Source organism: Mchenga conophoros, linkage group LG1 (assembly GCF_057382185.1).
Source record: "Mchenga conophoros isolate Kocher_MC1m ecotype Shallow Benthic linkage group LG1, M_conophoros_male_GT1.1, whole genome shotgun sequence".
Taxonomy (NCBI): domain Eukaryota; kingdom Metazoa; phylum Chordata; class Actinopteri; order Cichliformes; family Cichlidae; genus Mchenga; species Mchenga conophoros.
The window spans coordinates 41,642,822-41,665,739 of record NC_140526.1 but is presented as its reverse complement, the minus strand read 5'-3'; the positions used below and the strand labels follow the sequence as shown (position 1 = coordinate 41,665,739).

Genomic DNA, 22,918 nt, shown 5'->3' with positions numbered 1-22,918 from the left:
TAAGTTCTAAAGAAATTCATATTGGTCTTTATAGGCTTTTAGTTTTATTTTCAATGCGCCGAGGTCATAGAAAATTAGAACAAACACCCTAATGTGTGATGCAGCAGAACTATGTTCTGTTTATGGAGTAGCTTATCAACTCCTCCAGAGTAGCAAGTGGAATTTGCCTTTTTTGCGGACGGTGTGTTTATGTTTTCATCTAGAGCAATTTTGGGGGCAGCTGCTGAGGAGAAGTCAATGTTATGTGTAACCTCTGGCTGTATCTTGGTGATATGGTCAACGTACTCACAACGTGGAGGCTTAAAAACGGCCAAATCTTGTACCCAACCGTTTGTGAATTAGATGTGCGCCTCCAGGGATTTATAATTCCGAAACTGATTCGCCGTGTATGCGCTGAATCCACAGACAAGGTACGCGAAGATATCGGGATAGGACAACAGCGGTGGGTCGTCTGGGTTTCCACTCCACTGCCTTATTTCAAACGGGTCCACATTACCGATGCACACTATTTTTTCCAGTTACCGTCTCTTGGCGTCTGAGTGCAATCGGTCGTGATACAGCCCTTTTGCACCTATTATAAGCATGGTTCTGGCAGTCCTATTTCCAACACAGTGTGTTTGTTTTGATTCGTGGCCTTCTGACATGGCGCCGCGATCCTACAATGCACTGCAGCGTGACGTCAACTCCAAAGCCCTATATGTATGTGTTATGAGAGTGTGAGTAATGTGGATGTCTGGGTTGTGGAATAAAATTGAGGCACAGGCAGCCAGAAGAGGACAGAAGGGGAATGCATCCTAGTGACACACCTGCACCCCAAGGCCCTACATTATGGTGGGGATGGGGAGGGAAGAAAGGCAGGGGCCAGTTCCCCTGCTGACTCCAGTAGACACCCCTGCTCTCTGGAATCCACCAAGGTCAGGGGGCCCAGGCCCATCCGAACGGGGGCCCATGGCAGCACCGCCCTGCCCAACAGAACCTGAGGTCAAAGTCTGCCGCATCTGCAGAAAGCAAGTACTGCTCACCAACCTCTTCTTCCTCTGGCCAGCCCAGGGAATATAGTGTCTGAAGTTAAGCATTGTTTCTCCAGCTCCTTGGGGAATCACCAGCTTCAGAAGTGCGCCCACCTTGTTAGGAGATCTGGGTTGTTGACCCAGAGTTTTGAGTTCTCACTATTATTGTACTTTGATTTTGCCTTAATTTATCATTTCTAGTCTTTTGCTTTCTTTGTCAGAGTTCTGCCTTCTGGTTTCTGTTCTGTGTTCCACAGTTGCTTTCTCCCCTGTCTGCTGTTTCCCCTTGTCCCCGCGTCTCTGTGTTATGTTTCCTGTTTTACTTTGAAAGTCCGTGTCTCATGTTAATGTATCTGGTTTTGCTTCCCTTGTCTCGTTAGCCCTGATTTGTCCCAGTCATGTTTCCCTCCTGTTTCCCATTTCTTGATCGCTCCTTCTGTGTATTTAAGCCCTGTGTTTTCTTTTGTCTGTGTCTTGATCTCCATCATCCTACGCTGTGTGTTCTGTCCATTTGCCAGCCAGTTTGTATTCTCAGTTTGTTTAGTTTTCTGTTCTGCCTTGCTATCCAGCAGTGAAGCTGAGTTTGTATTCACGTTTGCCTCCGAATGTCTGCACTTTGGGTCCTCCATACCAGCACTCCTGCCTGCACACATCCCACACATGACACACCTGATGGTAAAGTATGCCATTTTGCAAGACATACTCACTTCTGTTAATGCCTGTCTCCTCTACTTGGTCCTTGTCTATTGCTTGCTGAAAACAGGAAGTTAAACTAGGATCAGCTTTTAGCAACTCTACTATATTGCCAAGAATTTGAAGCCCGAAAGGGAAGTCCGGCTTAGAGTGCACTTCTGGGAGTACTATAGTATGCTGGAACTTTTCCTGTCTCCTTTGTCTGCTACTTTTCTGAGGCTTTCCAGATGCAGCTTCCCTTTCCTCATTAAAAATGGCAAAGCACTGAAAACTTCTGAGGTTTCACTGGACTTTTGAGCTTGAAGTCTAGTAACAGCCACCAGTTGGGGTGAGTGGATAAGCAGTAAGAGAACAGGGGTCCGTTCTTCGTACCTCGCTTACTACATCCAAGATCAAATCATCGCGCTAACTTTGAGCTCGCTATCCTGGTTCTCCGAACACACCTGTTGTTGACGATTAGTACAGCTGGATGAAGTAATGTGAGATCACTGGGTGGCTTAACAGGGGCTACGCATCGATAGTAGAAACATTGATCGGGAACCCTCTGATTGGTCGGCGAAAATGTCAAAGGAGCGTGCTCGGTATTTTTCGGCAGCAGAGCAAGAACTGTTGATTGAGGGATTTCAGGAGTTTCTGTCAGGGCTCTGTGTGCGGGCAGGCAGAGATGAGGATCCAAATGCAGGACTCGGAAAATGGAATGTAACTCAAAAAAACCTCAGCTTTACTGCTGGCAGGAAAACAAACATGAAGTGATGATGGAACACTGAGACCAAGGACACACAGGCATAAACTGATGGTACGACGCGACACTGAGCATGGGAAAACACAGGGCTTATATACACAGGGTAGTAACGGGGGAATCGGCAACAGGAGGGAGACACAGCTGGGAGAGATCAGGGCTAACGAGACAGGGGGAACAAAGCTGCACATACTAACATCAGACAGGAACAAGAACCTTCAAAGTAAAACAGGAAACAAAACACACTTTACTAAGACACAGACTAGACAGAGACAGACTTGACACTGACCAAAGGCTACTAAATGATAATCATAATCACAACAGTATCAGATCATAAATCATAATATAGAAAAACACCAAGATAACTGAAACACCAAGTACCAGAGAAACATAAAGGAAAATCCATGATGCAAAAGTACCAAAACATAATGAACTCAAAATACTGGGTCCAACGGACCCAGAACCGTGACAGTACCCCCCTCCAAGGGCTGACTCCCGACAGCCCCAAACAAAAAAAGCACAACAAAGTACCAGGCCAGGGCGGGCGGAGGGGGTCCAGGATGGAGGGACAGAGCCCAAACAAAAAAAACAAGGAGCACCAGAGTCCAAAAAATGCAGGAAAGCATATCAAAAACAAAACAAAACCAGAGCTCACCAAGAGTCTACAAAAAGTCCAGGGGGCCGACTGTGCACACGGCAACGGTGGCGACGTGCGAACAGTTCTGGAGGCCAACCGTGCACACGGCGACGGCGGGCAAACAGTTCTGGAGGCCGACCGTGCGGACGGCAACGGCGGCGAGGAAGCAGTTCTGGGGGCCGACTGTGCGGACGGCAACGGCGGCGAGGAAGCAGTTCTGGGGGCCGACCGTGCGGACGGCAACGGCGGCGGGAATGCAAGCCTGGAGGCCGGCCACGCAGAAGGCAGTGGCGGCAACAGAAGTCCGGAGGGCGGCCACGGTGGTGATGATGCCCAACAAGCGGCCTGGCAGATGACCGACAATGTGGAGGTGGTAGGAGGGGACCCGAAGGCTGCGTGGCCCCTGCAGCCCCAGGCGAAGCGGAGGTTGGATCAGATGAGGCAGAGGCTGAAGCCGAAGCTGGGCCAGGCGACGCTGAAGCGAATGCGGAGGCTGAACCAGGTGAGGCTGATGCAGAGGCGGGGCCAAACGAAGCTGGTGATGCGGGAGCTGGACCAGACGAGGATGAGGACGCGGGAGCTGGACCAGACGAGGATGAGGACGCGGGAGCTGGACCAGACGACGCTGAAGCGGATGCGGAGCCTGGACCAGACGACGCTGAAGCGGATGCGGAGGCTGGACCCGGCGAAGCGAATGAAGCTGAAGCCGAAGCTGGACCAGGCGAAGCTGAAGGCAAAGCTGAAGCCGGATCAGGCGAAGATGAAGGCGGAGCCGGACCAGGCGAAGATGAAGGCGGAGCCGGACCAGGCGTGGGTGATGCTGAAGCCGGAGCCGGACCGGGCGTGGGTGATGCTGAAGCTGGAGCCGAGCCAGGCGTGGGTGATGCTGAAGCCGGAGCCGAGCCAGGCGACGGCGTGGGTGGAGACACCGAGGCTGCAGCTGGCGTGGACGAAGACACGGAGGCTGCTGCAGCTGGCGTGGACGAAGACACGGAGGCTGCTGCAGCTGGCGTGGACGAAGACACGGAGGCTGCAGCTGGCGTGGATGAAGAGACGGAGGCTGCAGCTGGCGTGGATGAAGAGACGGAGGCTGCAGCTAGCGGCGGCGTGGAAGCTGGAGACGGAGGCGCTGCAGCAGGCGGCGGCATGGATGAAACTGCCGCTGCAAGCGTGGATGAGGTTGCTGGTTGAGCAGCTGGTGGCTGGACGGGCTCCTCGGGCCCCCCAGCTGACGAGGAAGGAGGCTGGACGGGCTCCTCGGGCCCTCCAGCGAGAACAGTCTCAGGACCAGTGGGCACAGGGGCCCCTGGAACACACAGGACAAAACCAGCAGGCGCACGGGCCTCTGGCAGGGAAAGAACAGGACCAGCAGGCTTCAGCCGCCCAGAGCATTGACTCTGCTCAGGCAGTGACAGCCGGGTGCAGTCCTCAGCTGGGTTCCTAGCCTCCAGGGGTCCAGAGTAGGCTGAGGGCTGAAACTCAGCCTCTGGGGAGGCCCTGGAGCGCGTCACAGTCTCTGAACTGGCCAGCTTTTTAGGAATGATTACATTATCATGAGGTTTGTTGCTCTGCTTAGAACAAACTGATGAAACACAGTTCCTTTTAGATTGATTTGACTGAGCTTGTTGTACCGGGGTAGCAAGTGACACAGGGTGCAGGGCTAGTGGCTGCTGAACAGGAGGCTGAACTGAGGGTGACTGAAACAATGGTTGGGATGATGACGGTGGTGGAATTGGAGACTGAGCTTGAGGCCGGGCGGCTAACTGAGCTTGAGGCCGGGCGGCTAACTGAGCTTGAGGCCGGGCGGCTAACTGAGCTTGAGGCCGGGCGGCTAACTGAGCTTGAGGCGAAAGTGGTGGTGGTGGAGTTGGTGACTGGGCTACAGGCGGCTTCTGAGCAGGAAACACAGGACACTGAGCTACAAGTGGCTGCCGAGCAGGGGACACTGGAGACTGAGCTACAGACGGCTGCTGAGCAGGGGACTGAGCTGAAAGCGGACGGGCAGCTGACTGAATAAACATAGCTCCAGAATAAACAGATCCAGACGGAACAGTCTTAACTCCTGGATCTGAAAAAACATTAGGCGCACAGTCTTCTGAACCAATGGGAAAATAGTCATTCTTAAAACAAAAACTTTTATTTTCCCGAACCGGAGAAACACGAGCTGTAGTGTTCATGTAGCTGGCGTTCGCAGCTTTGGGGGAAACAGTCTGTCTATCCCTTGACAAAAAAGGCGAATGAAGGGAGACTCTGTCACTCACCCTAGGCGGTTGTTTGAGCTGAATCCCAGGCTCCTGCTGGAGCTGTGAGTGCTGGCTGCGTGTTCGCTGCCTCCCTGTTGAAGAGGGAGCGGCGCTGGCGGAATGTGACGAGGGAGGACTCTGCTGTGGCTGCTCCTGCTGTGATGTGGAAATGCTGGGTGAGTCAGATGGCACGATAATAATCCCTAACATCTTGTAAAAGGCTTGTGCAGGCGTGAGCTGATTGCTTGCAGGCTCGTAGTAATCCTCCCGGGACCGGCTGGAGCGTTTTCTGCGAGACCTGGGCGTCTGCGGGGAGGAAGCAGACGAGTGGGCCGAAGGGTAGGCTGCCAGCGAGGAACGGCAGCACGGAGGCCCTCCAAGCGCTAGCCGAGTCCCGTCAAAACGGGAGCTGCGCTTCCACGGTGAGTCCGCTGGATCCATTACTGGTCGCGTCGTTCTGTCAGGGCTCTGTGTGCGGGCAGGCAGAGATGAGGATCCAAATGCAGGACTCGGAAAATGGAATGTAACTCAAAAAAACCTCAGCTTTACTGCTGGCAGGAAAACAAACATGAAGTGAGGACGGAACACTGAGACCAAGAACACACAGGCATAAACTGATGGTACGACGCGACACTGAGCATGGGAAAACACAGGGCTTATATACACAGGGTAGTAACGGGGAAATCGGCAACAGGAGGGAGACACAGCTGGGAGAGATCAGGGCTAACGAGACAGGGGGAACAAAGCTGCACATACTAACATCAGACAGGAACAAGAACCTTCAAAGTAAAACAGGAAACAAAACACACTTTACTAAGACACAGACTAGACAGAGACAGACTTGACACTGACCAAAGGCTACTAAATGATAATCATAATCACAACAGTATCAGATCATAAATCATAATATAGAAAAGCACCAAGATAACTGAAACACCAAGTACCAGAGAAACATAAAGGAAAATCCATGATGCAAAAGTACCAAAACATAATGAACTCAAAATACTGGGTCCAACGGACCCAGAACCGTGACAGTTTCAGAGTTTAATTAAAACGCAAGGGAACACTGCAAAGGCTGCAAAAGCAAGGAGAGAGGGCTGGCAGAAAGTTGCTGACAAATTAAACTAGTAAGTAATTTAATAATAATAATAATAATAATAATAATAATGATGGATTGGATTTATATAGCGCTTTTCAAGGCACCCAAAGCGCTTTACAATGCCACTATTCATTCACTCTCACATTCACACACTGGTGGAGGCAGCTACAGTTGTAGCCACAGCTGCCCTGGGGCAGACTGACAGAAGCCAGGCTGCCATATCGCACCATCAGCCCCTCTGGCCAACACCAGTAGGTGGTAGGGTAAATTTATTATATTATATTACATTATATCCTCTTTCACATTAGAGCCACAACAGGACCCACTAGAACATGGGAACAAGTAAAAGTGAAATATAAGAATGTTCTACAGAATGGTAATATTTATCACTTATATTGCTTTTAGTCTCTTGAAAATAGACCCTGAAATAATCTGTTTGTTTATAACAGCAACCAAGAAAAGGGCAGAGCACAAAAAGACAGGTGGTGGTCCTGCACCCCCTCGTCAACAAGTTGGTTAAGTGAATAATACCCTCACGGGAAAGTCGATATCTCTCTATGAGCACACTGTCGCGCTGAGCTAAAGGATCCTGTCTGTCCCGCAATATACGCTGAATTCTGAGGACTCTCCTTATCAATCTTGCTCCTTCCGCAATGGGTGGCTCGCGTATACGGACAGGACATGGCTGCGACAGACTTCCCAAATCCACCTTCGCTTTTATAGCCGTGGTCTCTCATCTTGATTACACGAAGTAATTTACAATTACTACTCTGAACTGTGAATTACATCTGAAATAATCAAATACATGAAATAGAATGATTAATATGGTAAATGGCCTGTATTCATAGCACTTTACTAGTCCCTAAGGACCCCAAAGCGCTTTACATATCCAGTCATTCACACAGACATTCACACACTGGTGATGGCAGCTACATCAGAATCAGAATCAGAAAGGGGTTTATTGCCAAATGTTGAGCAGGTTTACAACATTAGGAAATTGCTGCGGTGCTTCAGTGCAAACATGCTGTCATAAATTGCGCTTAAATAGACATGAAAAAATAAAAGTGCTACGTAGAAAGATATATGCATGAGATATACATGAGATATATACATGAGGTGGTGATCAGTGCCAAAACATGGAATCATGCAGTGAACACAGCGTAGGGTCATGAGTTAGTGGCGGGGACAGTCGTACGTTTATTGTTCATGTGTCCGACAGCAGAGGGGAAGAAACTGTTCTTATGGCGAGAGGTTCTGGTGCGAATGGACCGGAGTCCACATTGTAGCCACAGCCACCCTGGGGCGCACTGACAGAGGCAAGGCTGCCGGACACTGGCGCCACCGGGCCCTCTGATCACCACCAGTAGGCAACAGGTGAAGTGTCTTGCCCAAGGACACAACGACCGAGACTGTCCAAGCCGGGGCTCGAACCGGCAACCTTCTGATTACAAGACGAACTCCCAACTCTTGAGCCACGATCGCCCAATAGTACATTTCCCTTTTTTTAGGAAATGACCTGTATGTATCTGTATGAAATCAATAAAAGGATCAAGTACTGCATTATCTTTAGTTACATTGATAATATGTATTTATGGTAAAACAGTGGTGGAATATCGCTGTTGCTTTCGTATAAATGAAGCGGACATACCTGCGTGGCTGCGATCTAATCCTGTTTACATAAAGTAAACCTGCTCCCGAGCAGGTTTACGCTTACGGATCTGTTGCTATGAGCTTCGGGGAACCGAACGATCCAGGATCACGCGAAATCGTCAACAATCATATCCAGCTAACTTACTTGGCGAGGTACGAAGAACAGGCCCCAGACTGAACGAGTTAACGAAGGTTTAAAAAAAAAAAAAAGGGTCAAACCCATTACTAGAAAAACTTAACTAATAAAGTGTCTGTTGGGCATTGATCAAGCAAAATTGAAAAAAATAGGTTTTTTTTTTTTTTTTTTTTTGGCCATCATATTACAACACTTTTTGCCAAATGCATAAATAAAAACAGCCTTACATAAGTCTCTTAATTCAGGTAATATAGGACTTTCATAGAATTCCTAATGTACTCAGCACTTGATGACATCAGGAAGGAAAACTGCTGTCTCAAGAGGGCACACAACATCCTGCAGGACGGCACACAACATCCTGCAGGACGGCACACAACATCCTACAGGACGGCACACAACATCCTGCAGGACGGCACACAACATCCTGCAGGACGGCACACAACATCCTGCAGGACGGCACACACCCAGGACACCGGGCGTTTAAGCTGCTTCCGTCTGGCAGGAGATTCAGACTGCTGAGGTTGCACACAGACTCAAGGACAGCTTTTACAACAGGGCAATAGCCCTAATCAATGCTAACAGCTGACCTCCCTGGGCTTTTTTTCTTTTCTTTAATTTTTTTTTTTAATGATAACAATGTGCAATAAACATACACTCATTCTTTTTATCTATTGAGTTACTGTGTTGTGCTGATGCAGGACAGTTTCCAATCTTGTTGTACTATTGTACTAGATATGACTGTGCAATGACAATAAAGTTATTTTATTTTGTCTTATCTACCAAAGTGCACCAAAATACACTCTTGAAGGCACAGTACTTGTACAAACCAGACTAACTGAAGTTATCTTCAGAGGGTATGTTTGTTTATTTTGGGCAAGATAATCTAATGATGATGTAGGAAGTTTACCCTATGATTTCTGCCTATATCAGTGATTTATGTATTCAATGATCACGTCAGGCTCAGGTCACGTCTCTCTAGAAATGTGTCTTGTTTTGACTTCATCTTTCCTGCTGTTTTCATCTGCAACTCAGAGATACCTCTATAGCATGATGCTGTCTTTTAATTCAATGAGAAACTGTAAAGAGTGTTATTAAAAAGGAATGACTCTGAATACCTTTTCAATCCACTGCAAATGTAGTTGTGCAGCAACAAAGGCAGAAAAGTGTGATCAGTCAATAACATGATCAATATAAGGTTACAATTCTTAAAACTGTCAGTTTTGCAAATGTCTGAGAAAGGAAATGCACTTGCTGAGTCTTCAAAGAGAGACTTTGCAACCCATTACATGCACAATATCTTTCAAGTTGTGGTCCAAGTTATGCATAAAAAATGTATTTTACTGTGGAAACCACTCAATGCCTGTTGGTAGACATAAAATACCACTTAAATTCAGGTAAAGCTATCCATTTCAACTTGCAGCCTAAAATACAGGTGCTGGTCATAAAATTAGAATATCATCAAAAAGTTAGTTTATTTTACCAATTCCATTCAAAAAGTGAAAGTTGTATAACGTGTACATTCAGTCCACACAGACTGATATGTTTCAAGTGTTTATTTCTTTCAACTTTGATGATTATAACTGACAACTAATGAAAACCACAAACTGCAAATTCAGTATCTCAGAAAATTAGAATATTATTTAAGACCAATACATCCTGGCCAACTGTCAAGTATGAACATGAAAAGCATGAGCATGTACAGCACTCAGTACTTAGTTGGGCTCCTTTTGCCTTAATTACTGCAGCAATGCAGCGTGGCATGGATCTGATCAGTCTGTGGCGCTGCTCAGTTGTCATGTGAGCCCAGGTTGCCCACGCCTTGCATACGTCTGTGCGTAGTGGTTCTTGAAGCACTGACCCCAGCTGCTGCCCACTCTTTGTGAATCTCCCCCACATTTTTGAATGGGTTTTTTTCACAATCCTCTCCAGGGTGCTGTTATCCCTATTGCTTGCACACTTTTTTCTACCAAATCTTTTCTTTCCCTTCACGTCTCTGTTAATGTGCTTGGACACAGAGCTCTGTGAACAGCCAGCCAATTTTGCAACGACCTTTTGTGTCTTGCCATCTGTGTGCAAGGTGTCAATTGCCTTCTTTTGGACTTCTATAGAACTAGAATGAGAGACAATTTAAAGGCCTTTGCAAGTGTTTTGAGTTAATTAGCTGATTCAATATTGAACCTTTTCACAATATTCTAATTTTCTGAGATACTGAATTTGCAGTTTTCATTAGTTGTCAGTTATAATCATCAAAATACAAAGAAATAAACACTTGAAATATGTCAGCCTGTGCGGACCGAATGTACACGTTATACAACTTTCACTTTTTGAATGGAATTGGTGAAATAAATCAACTTTTTGATGATATTCTAATTTTATGACCAGCCCCTGTAGAAAGCTGGTGTTTCAAAATCAGCATTTTTCCTAAAAGACAAACATGCAAAATTTAAATATGAAAATAATACTGACGTCATTGCAGATGACTTGATTTGTAAATGTAACATTTTGGGAAACAGAATTCCACCATGCAAGACAAAGGAAAAATCTTAGCTGCACTGTTTCAACGCCAAATCCTGCATTTTATTTTGTAATAAGTAAAAAAAAAGATTCACAGTATCTCTCCCAGAACACTTAACTGCAAGTTTTTTAATTTTAAGAAAGCATTTCTGCAATAGAAATCAAACACACTGATTCCAAACGTTTCATGTATTTGCACAAAAGAAACATGAGTCACAACAAACAGATCACAATACTTTCCAAACTTTAAATACATTTAGAGATCATTGTTTAAATAAATTCTCCAAAAAATATCTCTTGTTCATGTCACATATTTACACTGATCTTAGCTTCTAGTGATTGTATATCCATGTTACTAATTCAGGACTTTATTATTCTTGCTTCCATGAAAACTTTTCCCCATTAACATGTGAAAGATTGACCTCATGCTTAAATAAGCAGCCTCACGGCTCTTTTTAAATTAGGCAATTTCAATTTTACATATTGGTGTCAATACGTAACAAAGAAAACTGGATGCTGTCACAGTAACAGATTATGACTTTGTAGGTCTCTTGTGAGTTTTATCACAAAGACAGCATTTGTCTTATAAATCCTGCTTCTAATTTACACTGATTGAGACGCTGGTCTGTGCATATTTACTTTGCCCGATGTAGAACAGAGATCATCCTTTCTCAGTGCTCGTGTGCAATGAGTGGGGCAGGATAGTTTTGTATTTGCTGAATAAAATACAGACAACACAAAGACATGACAACAGCAGAGAACTCAACTTGAAAAGGTGGTTACACTGCCAATTCTGACAAGCCATCAAATATCTTAATGTAACCTTGTTCTACCAGACACACGATGTCTGAATCTAGCCATGATTAACAGTTATGTAATTGTGACTTATGCTGGAATGACAGGATGTTGTCACTAGAACAGATTGATCAAACCAGTAATGCTATGAATGTCACATTTGAAACACGCTCAATAACTACATATGGCACAGAAACTGAGAGCCCACCTTTTAAGTGACAGAGTTTCAAGCGTTAACCTCGGTTGCAAAAGTCTATACTGGGTATATTGTTGTGTCATAATAAAGTCAAAATATGTCTGCATAGTCTATTGTTGTCCATGACAAAAAAGCAATGCTGCACTAAATGTAATAAAAACATATTCTTGCTGCTTTTGTCACAGCATCCAGTAGAAGCTTGAAACCTTTCAATTTATTTTAAAATGAACCTCAATCTGGTTGGACAAGCAAACAAAAAACTAGCTGGTATGAAAGTTTGTTTAATTGTTTGGAATAATTTACAACTTGTTTTCATGTTTGTATAGTAGTATTCTACTGTTAGCTATAACACAGAATCTGTATTTCCTGCCCACCTAAAGCTCCATATCTTTTCTTACTCCTTTCAAACACACCTTTCATCAATGTGAGGAATACAGCTGAGACAGGCCTGTTGTAAGGAGCGATTCAGAAATGTAAATGCAGTGCCTTTTGGATTCAGGCTCAATATTGTGCAGTAAAACAAATCAGGGAGCGCACTGGAGAATTTGTTGTTTGCTTCTTTAACAATTATAATTAGCATTCATAGCATTTTTGAAATCATTATTATCATTTTGAAATCATAATCATGATCATTGAAGCACTTTGTTTTAAACAAGGTTTAATGAGAAACAAAATGACAATCAATACACTTTGAGTATACCCATGGAGAATAGCATCATGCACATTTACAAAAAGAAAATGAAGAGTAAAAATCCTAAGTGCAGCAAGAATGTTTTCTGCAGTCAAACGAGGTTTCTCTTTTCTACAAAACCACAAAAAACAAACAAACTTGAGGTGTATCCATTTCCATTCTTGGGCAACTTTTCTTATTGTAAAAAGTTTGAATAAAAGTGGGGAAAATGTTTTAATGCACTGAGAACTAGGTGAAGAAAAAGCCCTGTGAACAAGTTCACAATTGGTTTCTGTACCTTTCCTTTCAGATGAGGATGATTGCATAGTCTCTTAAGAGATTTGTCATCTCTCCTATTCTTGTGTTATTGCTTCACACAGTGTCAAACTTGTGTTTTAAATAGTCTTTCATAACCTTTGCAAGTGGTAGATCCTCCAAGAATTTCAAGCTTTGAAGGCCAATACAGTGACGGATTTTTATTCGACACAAATCTTGTAGAGTCCGAGGTTGTCCTGAAAGAAGAATAGAAACAATGACTACACATGACTATCATTGACTCCCAGTAACATGACAGAAACAGAGCAAGAAATATCAACTCTGAGCAAAATTATTAGCAAGAGTAGATGTCTCGTTATTTAACAATTAATACAGTGACAGTGCTCACATGCCCCCATTAGTGCAACACTTCGAGTTTTAATTCTACTTTATCTCACAGCAGTGTTTGCATCCTACTGCATTCCAAGCATAAAATAAAAACAATATAATTGAGAGGAAAGTTAGATAATCAATCAGGGTGAAGGTGCACATAACATAATATTAATAATATTATCAAATTTTCTTTTTCTGGAAATCAATACACTCTGCAAAAGAAAAAAAAACCCTCACACACGGTCAAAACAGCCGACTGAGTCAAACAAAGGGTTAGAATAGGGAAGAAAGGTCATTCAAATAACTGGATATGGCATGGTTGTTCATCTGCCACACAACCATCTCTCAGGTTTACAGAGAATGGCCTAAAAAAGAGAAGCTAGCAGTTCTCGGTGTGAAAATACCTTGTTGGTGTTGGATAGGGCTGTGCGATATGACCAAAACCTCATGTCCCGATATAAGACATCTATCGTCCGATAACGATATAAATCACAAACATTTAACATTTGCTGTAAATTCTGTGAATCTCGGGCAGCTCGTCTTGCGTGAAGTGTTTCCAGCTGCGCGTCGTGTAGCTGGAGTCGAGTGTTTTAACCGATGCATGAAACGACACATTTTTAGACAGAAGTTGTAACGGCGCCGTTTTCTTTGTGAGTATTTATTACACGGCGTGCTGCGGGGGAAAGCCTGCTCTAACGTTTGAGTCTAAGGTTTATTTTTTTAGCACCTGACGGCTCTTTTTTTGCTTCTCATTTGTAAACTCTGCATACTCATTCATATGATTCAGTTTATTTTGAAAAGTCTCAACGGGCTCTTAAGCTTTATTGTGAAAGGTTTACGTGGAAAACAAACCAGCGGACAGTGGAGCCACGTGATGGTTTTTACCATAATTGTTGCTAACGACAGCATGTAAAAACATGTCTGTCAGTAGTGTGGTTTTATTAAATATAAGAGAAAGAGAGAACTTTAAGGAATGAATACAGCCACTACAGTGACATAAGAACCATGAAAAAATATTGCCGTAAACAGTTTATTTTGCAACACCACGAAACAAACGATAGCTTAAAATGAAACGACAGACGTTTTTATATCGTTATATCGAACAGCCCTAGTGTTGGATGTTTTCAAATATTAAATAACCTCAAATTGGTTCTTTCACCAAGTCCAACAGCCCTCTGTGGTGTGGTGGAATAGAAGGATTTGCAGAGGACAAGTCTGCAGAAACTGTGTAATGCTATTGTGTCAGTATGGTGAAACAATGACTGAGGAATTTTTGGGAACCTTGCTGAATCTAAAGGCAGTTCTGAATAAAAAAAAAAAACGTGGTCCAGACTTGACAATTACTGATTCCTGATCATGCTTCGGTAAGAAACTTAGCTATGTTTGTGGTATGATGTGCATGTAGCGTGCTGTTATGTTGTAAATTGTCTGGATACGCTTGGGAAGAAAAACATTTTTAATTGCATAAAATGGCACTGATCACATCAGCTGATGGGGAAACATTGCTGGTTTTCCTGGAAAATTACCATAAAATTATGCACTACCCACTTAAAATTCATGAAACTGTTCTGAATATCACTTATTTGTTACTTAAAATTATTTAAGTACAATTTGTGTCTCCTTTCCTGTAACCCCCACCCCCTTGTACGTATGTAAAAAGGGAAAGGCAGAGACTGTACAAAGTTGCTGAAATATACTGACCCCAAACACACAACTCCAGAGCCCAGAATGATCTCAAGACTAGAGCACAACCATAAAAAGGAGATAAATTAGAGATTAAATACACGTGCCATGAGCCAGTTGATTAATGTATAGACAACACTGATGAGCCATTTCACCACAGTACTATAGTCATTTTGGGCCTTCAGAAGAAAAAACCCAGAGTAACAAAATCTGCATATCTAGTCGTGTAAAACATGCTGACATGTTTTGTACGCTGTCGAGTCGGTTTTCAACCTTACCTTTTTTTTCCTTTAAGAAAAACAAACAAACAACCCAAAACTCTGGCAGTTCACCACTTACTTTTGTTCCATTGCAAGCTATTCATTGGACCTGGATGAGTTGAATTGCAATAACTGGAAAAATTGGGGTGTTCTAAAACTTTTGACTGGTAGTCTAAGTTTGCATAGCTAACTTCAGGATGGTGCTGCATGAGATAACCCATTGTTTTATTTAACGATATAAAGAAATATTTTGGTATCCCAAGTATTGATACTGAATGCTATATCTATATTTGTTGCACAAAATGAAACAGGCAGAATATTGCAATACTATGTTGTAGCAATTTTCTTTCCTTCACCCCTAATTTTCTTTCATAGTTAAGAATATTTACTTTTTCCTCCTTTATGCAACAAACACAACATTGGCATATTCTTCACAATGCCACCGGACTTATATGACAAAGAGTGTGTTACTCACTTGTGACCTTCTGCAGGAAATCCAGACAAGGCCGGCTAATCCCTGACATGCTGACAGACACAGCCACCGGAGTCTGGCCCTCGTAATTCCTAGTATTGGTATCTGCTCCATACGTGTAGAGCATCTGGGCACACAACACATCATCCCTTAGAGCTGACAAATGTAAGGGAGTTTGGCCATCTTCAAGGCGTCCAAGATTAGTGTCCGCTCCCCTCTGCAGGAACATGCGGCAGTATGAGTGATTGCCTTTGATGACAGCATAGCGTAGCAGGAAGCCATTTTGAATGTCAATGTTGGCGCTGTGGTCAAGGAGGATCCGTACACAGCTGGAGCGCTCGCGGATTATGGCAAGCTGTAGTGGCGTGGTTCCTTTGTCGCTCAGAGGGTCTACCTCGGCCTTGAACTCGAGCAGCAGCCGCACGAATGAGTCTCGACCATAGTGGGCGGCCACATGCAGCGGCGTCCAGCCATCGTTACTTTTTGCATTTATAATGTCACTTCGAAACTCTGACTCCAGCATCAGTCGGGCAATGCGTGCTCTGCCATGCATTGCTGCATAGTGAAGTGCGGTGAAGCCACCAATAAAGTCCTTCACTGTGGGGTCAGCTGTACAGACGAGTGAAAAGAAAAGAAGAGTTAAATGCAGCAGACGCTTCATATTATAGGATTTATGATAAGCCAAGATAGTACAGTCCAAGAATAATCTGCTAGAAAGAATTTTTCATCAATTCGTATTTACAGTGCATTCCTGCTAGACTGTTATACTTTAAGTGGACATGAAACACGAAGCCCTGCTCTCAGAAACTGACAGATTTAACAGTCTGTGAAGTTGCATTTAGAAGATAAGTGTTCAAAGTTAAAGTTTTGAGAACATGTTGGTTGGGTTGCAGCTAATAGGTTTACATTAGTGTATGTTAGCTAACTAGTAGCTGAACCAATACCTCACTGCCCAAAAAGCTGATTCTGTCATAGCGCGGTGGTGGCAATGGGAAATCTTTCAAAGATAATGGCAGACGGCTTAAGTGGAGTGGCCAAACAGTCAACTTTTAAAAGTAGCAACAGGGTTTTACCTGACTTATTCATGTAGCAATTTAAATGTTTAGTTATGGGCAAACTGAAGCTTCGTAAAACACTGAAACATTTGAAGCATTTGTGCTGGAATTGTACTGGTTTTGAAACAATATCAAACCCATCTCCACAGTGACCCCTGCTGGCCAATTTGGATATTGCCACATCTTAAACAATATTCAGTCAAACAGTAATGCAGACAAGCCCAGCACAATTCCTAACAAGGTTTTATTTTTAATTAATTTAAAAATATATAATTAAATGAAGAAAATAAATGTTCTCCTTCTTTATAAAAAGGTAAGATTTATTTTCACAGGCTAATTCTGACCAATTATAACAGTCCATTTTATGCACGAGTTAGGACAGAGTGAGGAACCAACTTTGAGGGAGAACTGGTGAGATTGTTCTCTCCACCCCGATGATACACCAGGACAAATTCAGCAGTGTAAGAGGAAAAAGAGCTCGCTGGTGCCAGATGAGAGATGGAGAGGAGAACAGGAGAGAATATAAAGACTGTTCTCCCTTTGTAAAGGACCGCTAGAAAGGTTTAACCCTTTAACCCTAACAGGTTAGGGCTACACTGGTGGCAACGTTTCTTTAAACTACTGCAACTCTTGAATGATGTGGGCAATCTGAAAAATGGCAACCGCTCTTGAAAGCAGCAACTCTGCGCTTTTCAGTGATATTAAGAGTCATTACATTAATCCGAAGCACTGCATCACAGCAGCCCCAGGAATGCAAAGGTTGAGAGAGTGAGCGTGTGCAGTGGAGTTGTGCAGAAAACTGATGTTTTGTTGGACACTTTTCTAATTATTTTATTAGTGTGGTGGGTTTCTTTTTCAGCATTTTCTGCCATGTTTTTTCCAATTGTTTTATTTTTTTTAAGTTCTATATATGACCTATCACCCATTACAAAATATACACTGCCCAGCCAACTTCTAACATTTGAAAAAGCATGGTTGCTAGGCAACCCAACCCATTTAACAGCCTTGCACTTCTGGCCTTTAAAGCACCTGGCCTATGCAGACCAGGTAGTTTTTTGAAGGATGCGGGGCCTGAATTGGGGCACACCTTGACTCTGTGTATGAGACTCACTGCTGCTATGTTATCTTAAATCAGTCATCTGATTTGGATGCGCTAGCCCGTCATCTCCAGAGTGTATGTCCATGGTTTTTCTGATTCTAACAGAAGATGCACGATAATAATCATATTCTGGGGTGACAAAATGGTATCTGGATGAATCTTAAGTCATATGAATAATATCCCAAACGTGGATTCTGTTCATCTGGACATGGGTGAGTGAAAAAACTTTTCTCCCATTGAGAACGATAAGTCCAGATGAAAAGAATGAACTTTTGGGATTTGGGACACTTAAACATTTTTTAAGTGTTTAAGGGATATTTATCTGAATGCTATAGAAGTGACTTCTTTTCAAATTTCACCTAACATAGCTGAATAAATGCCCACTTTTTAGTAACACAATGCCCTGTAGCATTAACAGCAAAAACATTTTCAGGTCGTGGGGTTGGGGGTCTGACCTCCATGCTCCAGGAAAACTCGAACACATCTCTCTTTTCCCTTGGCTGCTGAGAAGTGAAGCAGTGTCCAGCCATTGGCATCGCGGATCTTTGGCGAGTATCCTTGCTCCAGCATTCTCCTAACAGTGTATACATCCCCTGCTGCCACTGCAGCCTGGATCTGCAGCTCTTCATGAAGCTCAGGGTTCCTTCTGCAGTGGTGGTTCAACATCCTGTCACATTTCGGAATGGTAATTTTCATCTGTACCTAAGCTCTGTTTAAAATAAATAAATAAAAATCAGTAAATATATTCAGATTCAGATGGTACATTAAGCATGACTGAAATTAAGTTCAGACTTATGGCCGTGGCTTTTAATCTGAAAAGACAACACTAAAATTGAAAAAGTAGTAACGCATTACTTGGTGATAGAAGTGGCCTAAGAGCCTGTGTCAGTTTAAGTGTTGTTTTCAATAAATTGCACGATCAAAAATTTTTTGGCCTCACTCCCATTTCTTCTTGTTGCATGCTGAAGCTCAACTTGGAACCCTGTTAATATCCAACCATGAAAAATATGATTTTTTGCCATTTTTCAAGTATGTGAATGAAGTCTGCCTACCGCCTCAGTGCAACAAAGATCTACAGTTTAAGCAGTTCATTGTAGATCTGACAGACTTGAATGGACATAAATGGCTGACAAAACACACAAATCAAGCACACACAGGTGGTGCATTAAAAAAATATCTTAAAAAAAAAAAATCAAAATCAAAATGTTAAGTCATTTTAAGCATAAGAATAGGAATCAAAATAATACTGAAATGGTGTACTAATGATGTTCAGGAGTTTTTAAGGGTTAACATTAATAATGAGCTTCCTCAAATATTGAGGAAGCTCATTATTTGATCGAGGGCTGAGTGATGAGGAAAATCTAATATCTATATCTCATGATATGTTTAAATAACCTCCAGAATCAAATGTTTTTTTCAACCACATGAGTGCGGAAGGAAAAACTCTTTTTTTTAACAGGAAGAACCCTCCGGCAGAACCAGGCTCTGGGAGGGGCGGGGCATCTGCCGTAACCAGTTAGGGAGATAGAAGGAAGACAGGATAAAAGACATGCTGTGGAAGAGATTAATAACAAGTATGACTCAAAGCAGAGAGGTCTATTAACACATGAAGAAGAAATACTCAAAGCATCATGGGATTTGTTAAGTGTGGATAGTTAAATGCAATTGCAAGTTGTGCCTTGTTCTCAGAAGGACAGCAAGTGGACAGGGATAGGTGAGATGAGGCAATGCAAGGAGGAAGAGAGGCAAAGAGTGATTCAGAGGCAGAGCCTGGTTTATTTCCCACAGCTTGTGTAATCTGTTGCCTTATGGTTCCAAGCGCTGTCACCAATCTTTGCATTTCATTATTATCTCACAACACTTGTTTAATCAGCTACCAGCTCTCCTACAGACTTTTTAAATGTCTACAGTGTCAGATCAACACAGCCCTGCCCTCCAGTACTATCAGGAGCAGCAGCAACACCTCAACAGCAACATTGTACCCATCGGGTAAGAAATAGGCTACCTTTGCTTTGCCTTGTCCCCGCCTGATAACAGTGATATAAAATGATGTGAATCCATATTAGATTTTTGAAGAATGCGGGTTGTTGTTATTCACCCTGGTCCCATGTGCCCCTTTTTAACTTTCAGTACCCGCCCCTTCAAAAATCTCTACACCGCTCTGCCTGAAAAAACAATGCCGTGGTCCCAGAGTCTGCCGAAAAGCGACAGACTGAGCAGGAGGTGTATTCTTGCCTCGACACCCACCTTTGTTGTAGTGTTTGTGTTGCATATTAATTACGTCACAGGACACTTGGACGCGTTGCTATGACAATGAAAACGCACATTAGGTGGTACTCTATTATAATGGAAAACCAGTTAATCCAATTCGAGTCGTGGCGAATCAAACCGAGCAGGTACTAATGGGAAAGGAGCCCATCTGATCTTGAGCTGCTTTCCTGCTTCTCAATACTTTCCCCATCGCTCTGGTTAAAGTTAATCTTTGTTTTATGAGTCTAAAAATACAGCTTCTTTCCAGCTGATTCTGACAAAGTTGAATGTGATCTTCTTGTTCTTGAGTGTAACGAGTAGTCTGCAAATTGTTCTGTATTAACACTGATGATGTGTATTGATACAGTGTACATTGATGGGGTCTCCAAATTCTAGATGTCGACACTGATACACATGTAGAGTGTTTTTGATGAAATATTGTGAACAATGTTGTTACAGAAATAACTCTGGCACATTAGTTGTCTGCTATGGTCTTTCGGTGTTGGCTGGCTAGTGCACTAATTGTTTTTAAGGATGTACCACTGCCACTGGCCACTGCCAAATTTCTTACCATCTCTCTCTGGTTTATTGTGGGTTTTTTTCCCAGCCTAGTGATGGTGTACCTTGTGTGCACTGCCATCTGTCTGAGACTTCTATTCAAAAATGCAAAACTACAAATACAAAATCAGCTCTATGAGTCAACTTCAGGCATCTGCTTCATTTGTGATGACATAGCAAGGAAACAAGCCCCATCTGGCAATGAAACTGCTTTGGAGTCAACTGTCCAGTTAATTTTGAGCAGCTAAAAACAGGGGACTACAAGAAAAGGGTGTAAGCCGCTTCTTACTGTACTGCAGCTAGGATAGGCTCCAGCCCCTCCATCACCCTAAATTTCTCAGCAGTTAATCCAAACTCTGAAAAAACACTGACTTAAAGCTCAAAGTCTGCACTTGAACACATTTGACTTAAAATCCAGAGTGGTGGAGTATAGATGGTAAACGGACTGGTTCTTATATAGCGCTTTTCTACTCTGAGCACTCAAAATGCTTTACAAAACTTGCCTCATTCACACAAGCATACTGTACTGTTTCTATCTAAGCTTCCTATCTAACATTTACACGCATTCACTGACGGATGCATCTTGCCCAAGGATATTTGGCACGCAGACTGGAGAGACGAGGATTGAACTACCAACCTTCTGATTAGCAGGTGCTCTACCACCTGAGCTACACTTCAAAAGACCATCAAATCATTTTTTTATTAAATTATTAACAGTTTGAAAATTTGGTTGATCTCAGAATTGCACAAATAATGTATAAAGCAGCAAACAAATCTTTACTCCACGACATTCAGAACTTAGGAGTAAAAACTATAATTTATTAATTTTCTTTAATTCAGTCTTACTGAATAAAAAGCAGAAAACTTGGAATTTAAATAATATAGAGGCAAAACTATAAAAGTTGTATATATTCCCCCCAAAAATGTAATTATAAATGAAGTTATCTGAAAATGTACATGTTTGACGTATGTTCAGGCACAACAGTGGAATTTCAGAGACAGTCACTTTTTTGCTTCAGCTAACAAAGGCTTAACCATTACTTGATGAAGAGGTCTAGCAAGTTTTTTTGGTTTCCTTGTTGGGAGAAATTATGTTGATGTTAAAAGAAAAGAAACAAAAGCTAATGTTTTAGATATTAAAATGTACCTTTGGACCAGCTGAAGAGATAGGCTTCTTTTAGTCATATCAGAGCTGCTTTGCAGATGTACTGGTGCACACTGTGAAGAACTGAGAATTTGTTTCCCTGTGGCACACAAACACAGTCATCAAAAAGAGATTAGAGGCAATGAAGAGTATTGTGAACGCTAACGGACAGAGTCAATTGATTATGGATACACCCCATTTATTGCTGAAAACCACAACAGCCAAACAATAGTAACAACCAGAGAGTTAAATACAAAAAAATAATGATATGCATATACACTACCCAAAGGTAAACTTACTAATTACACTATTTTTTAGCCAACCTGGGAAAACTTTGCAAATGAATGAAAACGTAACTATCTGTCATTACCTTAAAAGTTTGGCTCGTTAGTTTAACTCGTTTGTGATAAACAATAGACATCACCGTGGCTTTATTTGCTAACATGACCAATAATACAAAGCACGCACAAGTATACAGATATAACTTACAAAAGCTCGGCGGTGAAGATAGCTCGTTTCCACCACCCCAGAAAGTGTAACGACAGTAGATCCTTTTAGAATAACCCATGGTCTACGGCTGTACGTTCTTAGAAGGTTAGCTGAAGCTAGTTAGCCAGAAAGCTAACAAACTCATTCGCTCGTTTTTAATTTTATTTGGCTTCATTTGACTTTTTACACTATTATAATTGGGTAGAAATAAACCCCCAAACACAGCGCGTGTGGATATTAAAAGGAATTCTACGCCTTTATTGACAAAACAGCAGCTCTATAAAACAAAGACTTACTTGTCAGACGCTGAACCGACGTGTAACTGAGCCAATCAGCTTTCAGGTATACGGAACGATTGAAGTTGTCAAAGCTGCATTATTCCGTTACTTTCAGCACAAATACAATACCAAACAAAGAAGCTAGTGTCAAACTTTTATCCATATCTTTGTAGGTAATGACAAGAATAATCTAACTGTTCAACACTAAGACTTAATCAAAGAGTGTCTGCGAAGAGCTTCACCAGCGTGACTCCATCAGCAAAAACAATAACACTTCCGTCTGCAGACTTTCACAATATAAGTATAATTTCCACAGCCCCAAGCACGTCAAGAACTACCATTTGCAAAGCAGACGTATGAAACTGTATTTTAGGATGCAATTAATTTAAAATAAATCAGAAAGGCAAGGAAACGTGCATATATGATGATGCTATTCTGATTAATCAATTTGCAGATTAATGATCATAAAACTAACCTCACGGCCCATTGTTAGTCAGTGGAGCTAGTTTCCATCATTATTCTGCAGTCAGCTGAGATTAAAGGAGTGGTTTGGATGAAGAAACCTTTCTCCTACAGAAAACGTCCAGTTTGACAGAATGA

General features: G+C 42.6%; 1 protein-coding gene across 1 annotated transcript; it reads right to left on the bottom strand.

The window, feature by feature from the left end:
• Window positions 1-10,762: 10,762 nt before the first annotated feature.
• asb7 (ankyrin repeat and SOCS box containing 7) lies at window positions 10,763-22,569 on the bottom strand. The gene is made up of 5 exons (XM_085278760.1): window positions 22,337-22,569; window positions 21,555-21,651; window positions 18,055-18,308; window positions 15,449-16,054; window positions 10,763-12,894 (listed from the first exon to the last, which is right to left on the bottom strand). The coding sequence occupies exons 3-5, from the start codon at window positions 18,293-18,295 to the stop codon at window positions 12,755-12,757; spliced, it is 987 nt and encodes a 328-aa protein (XP_085134886.1). The 5' UTR covers window positions 18,296-18,308; window positions 21,555-21,651; window positions 22,337-22,569; the 3' UTR covers window positions 10,763-12,754.
• Between the last annotated feature and the right edge of the window lie 349 nt (window positions 22,570-22,918).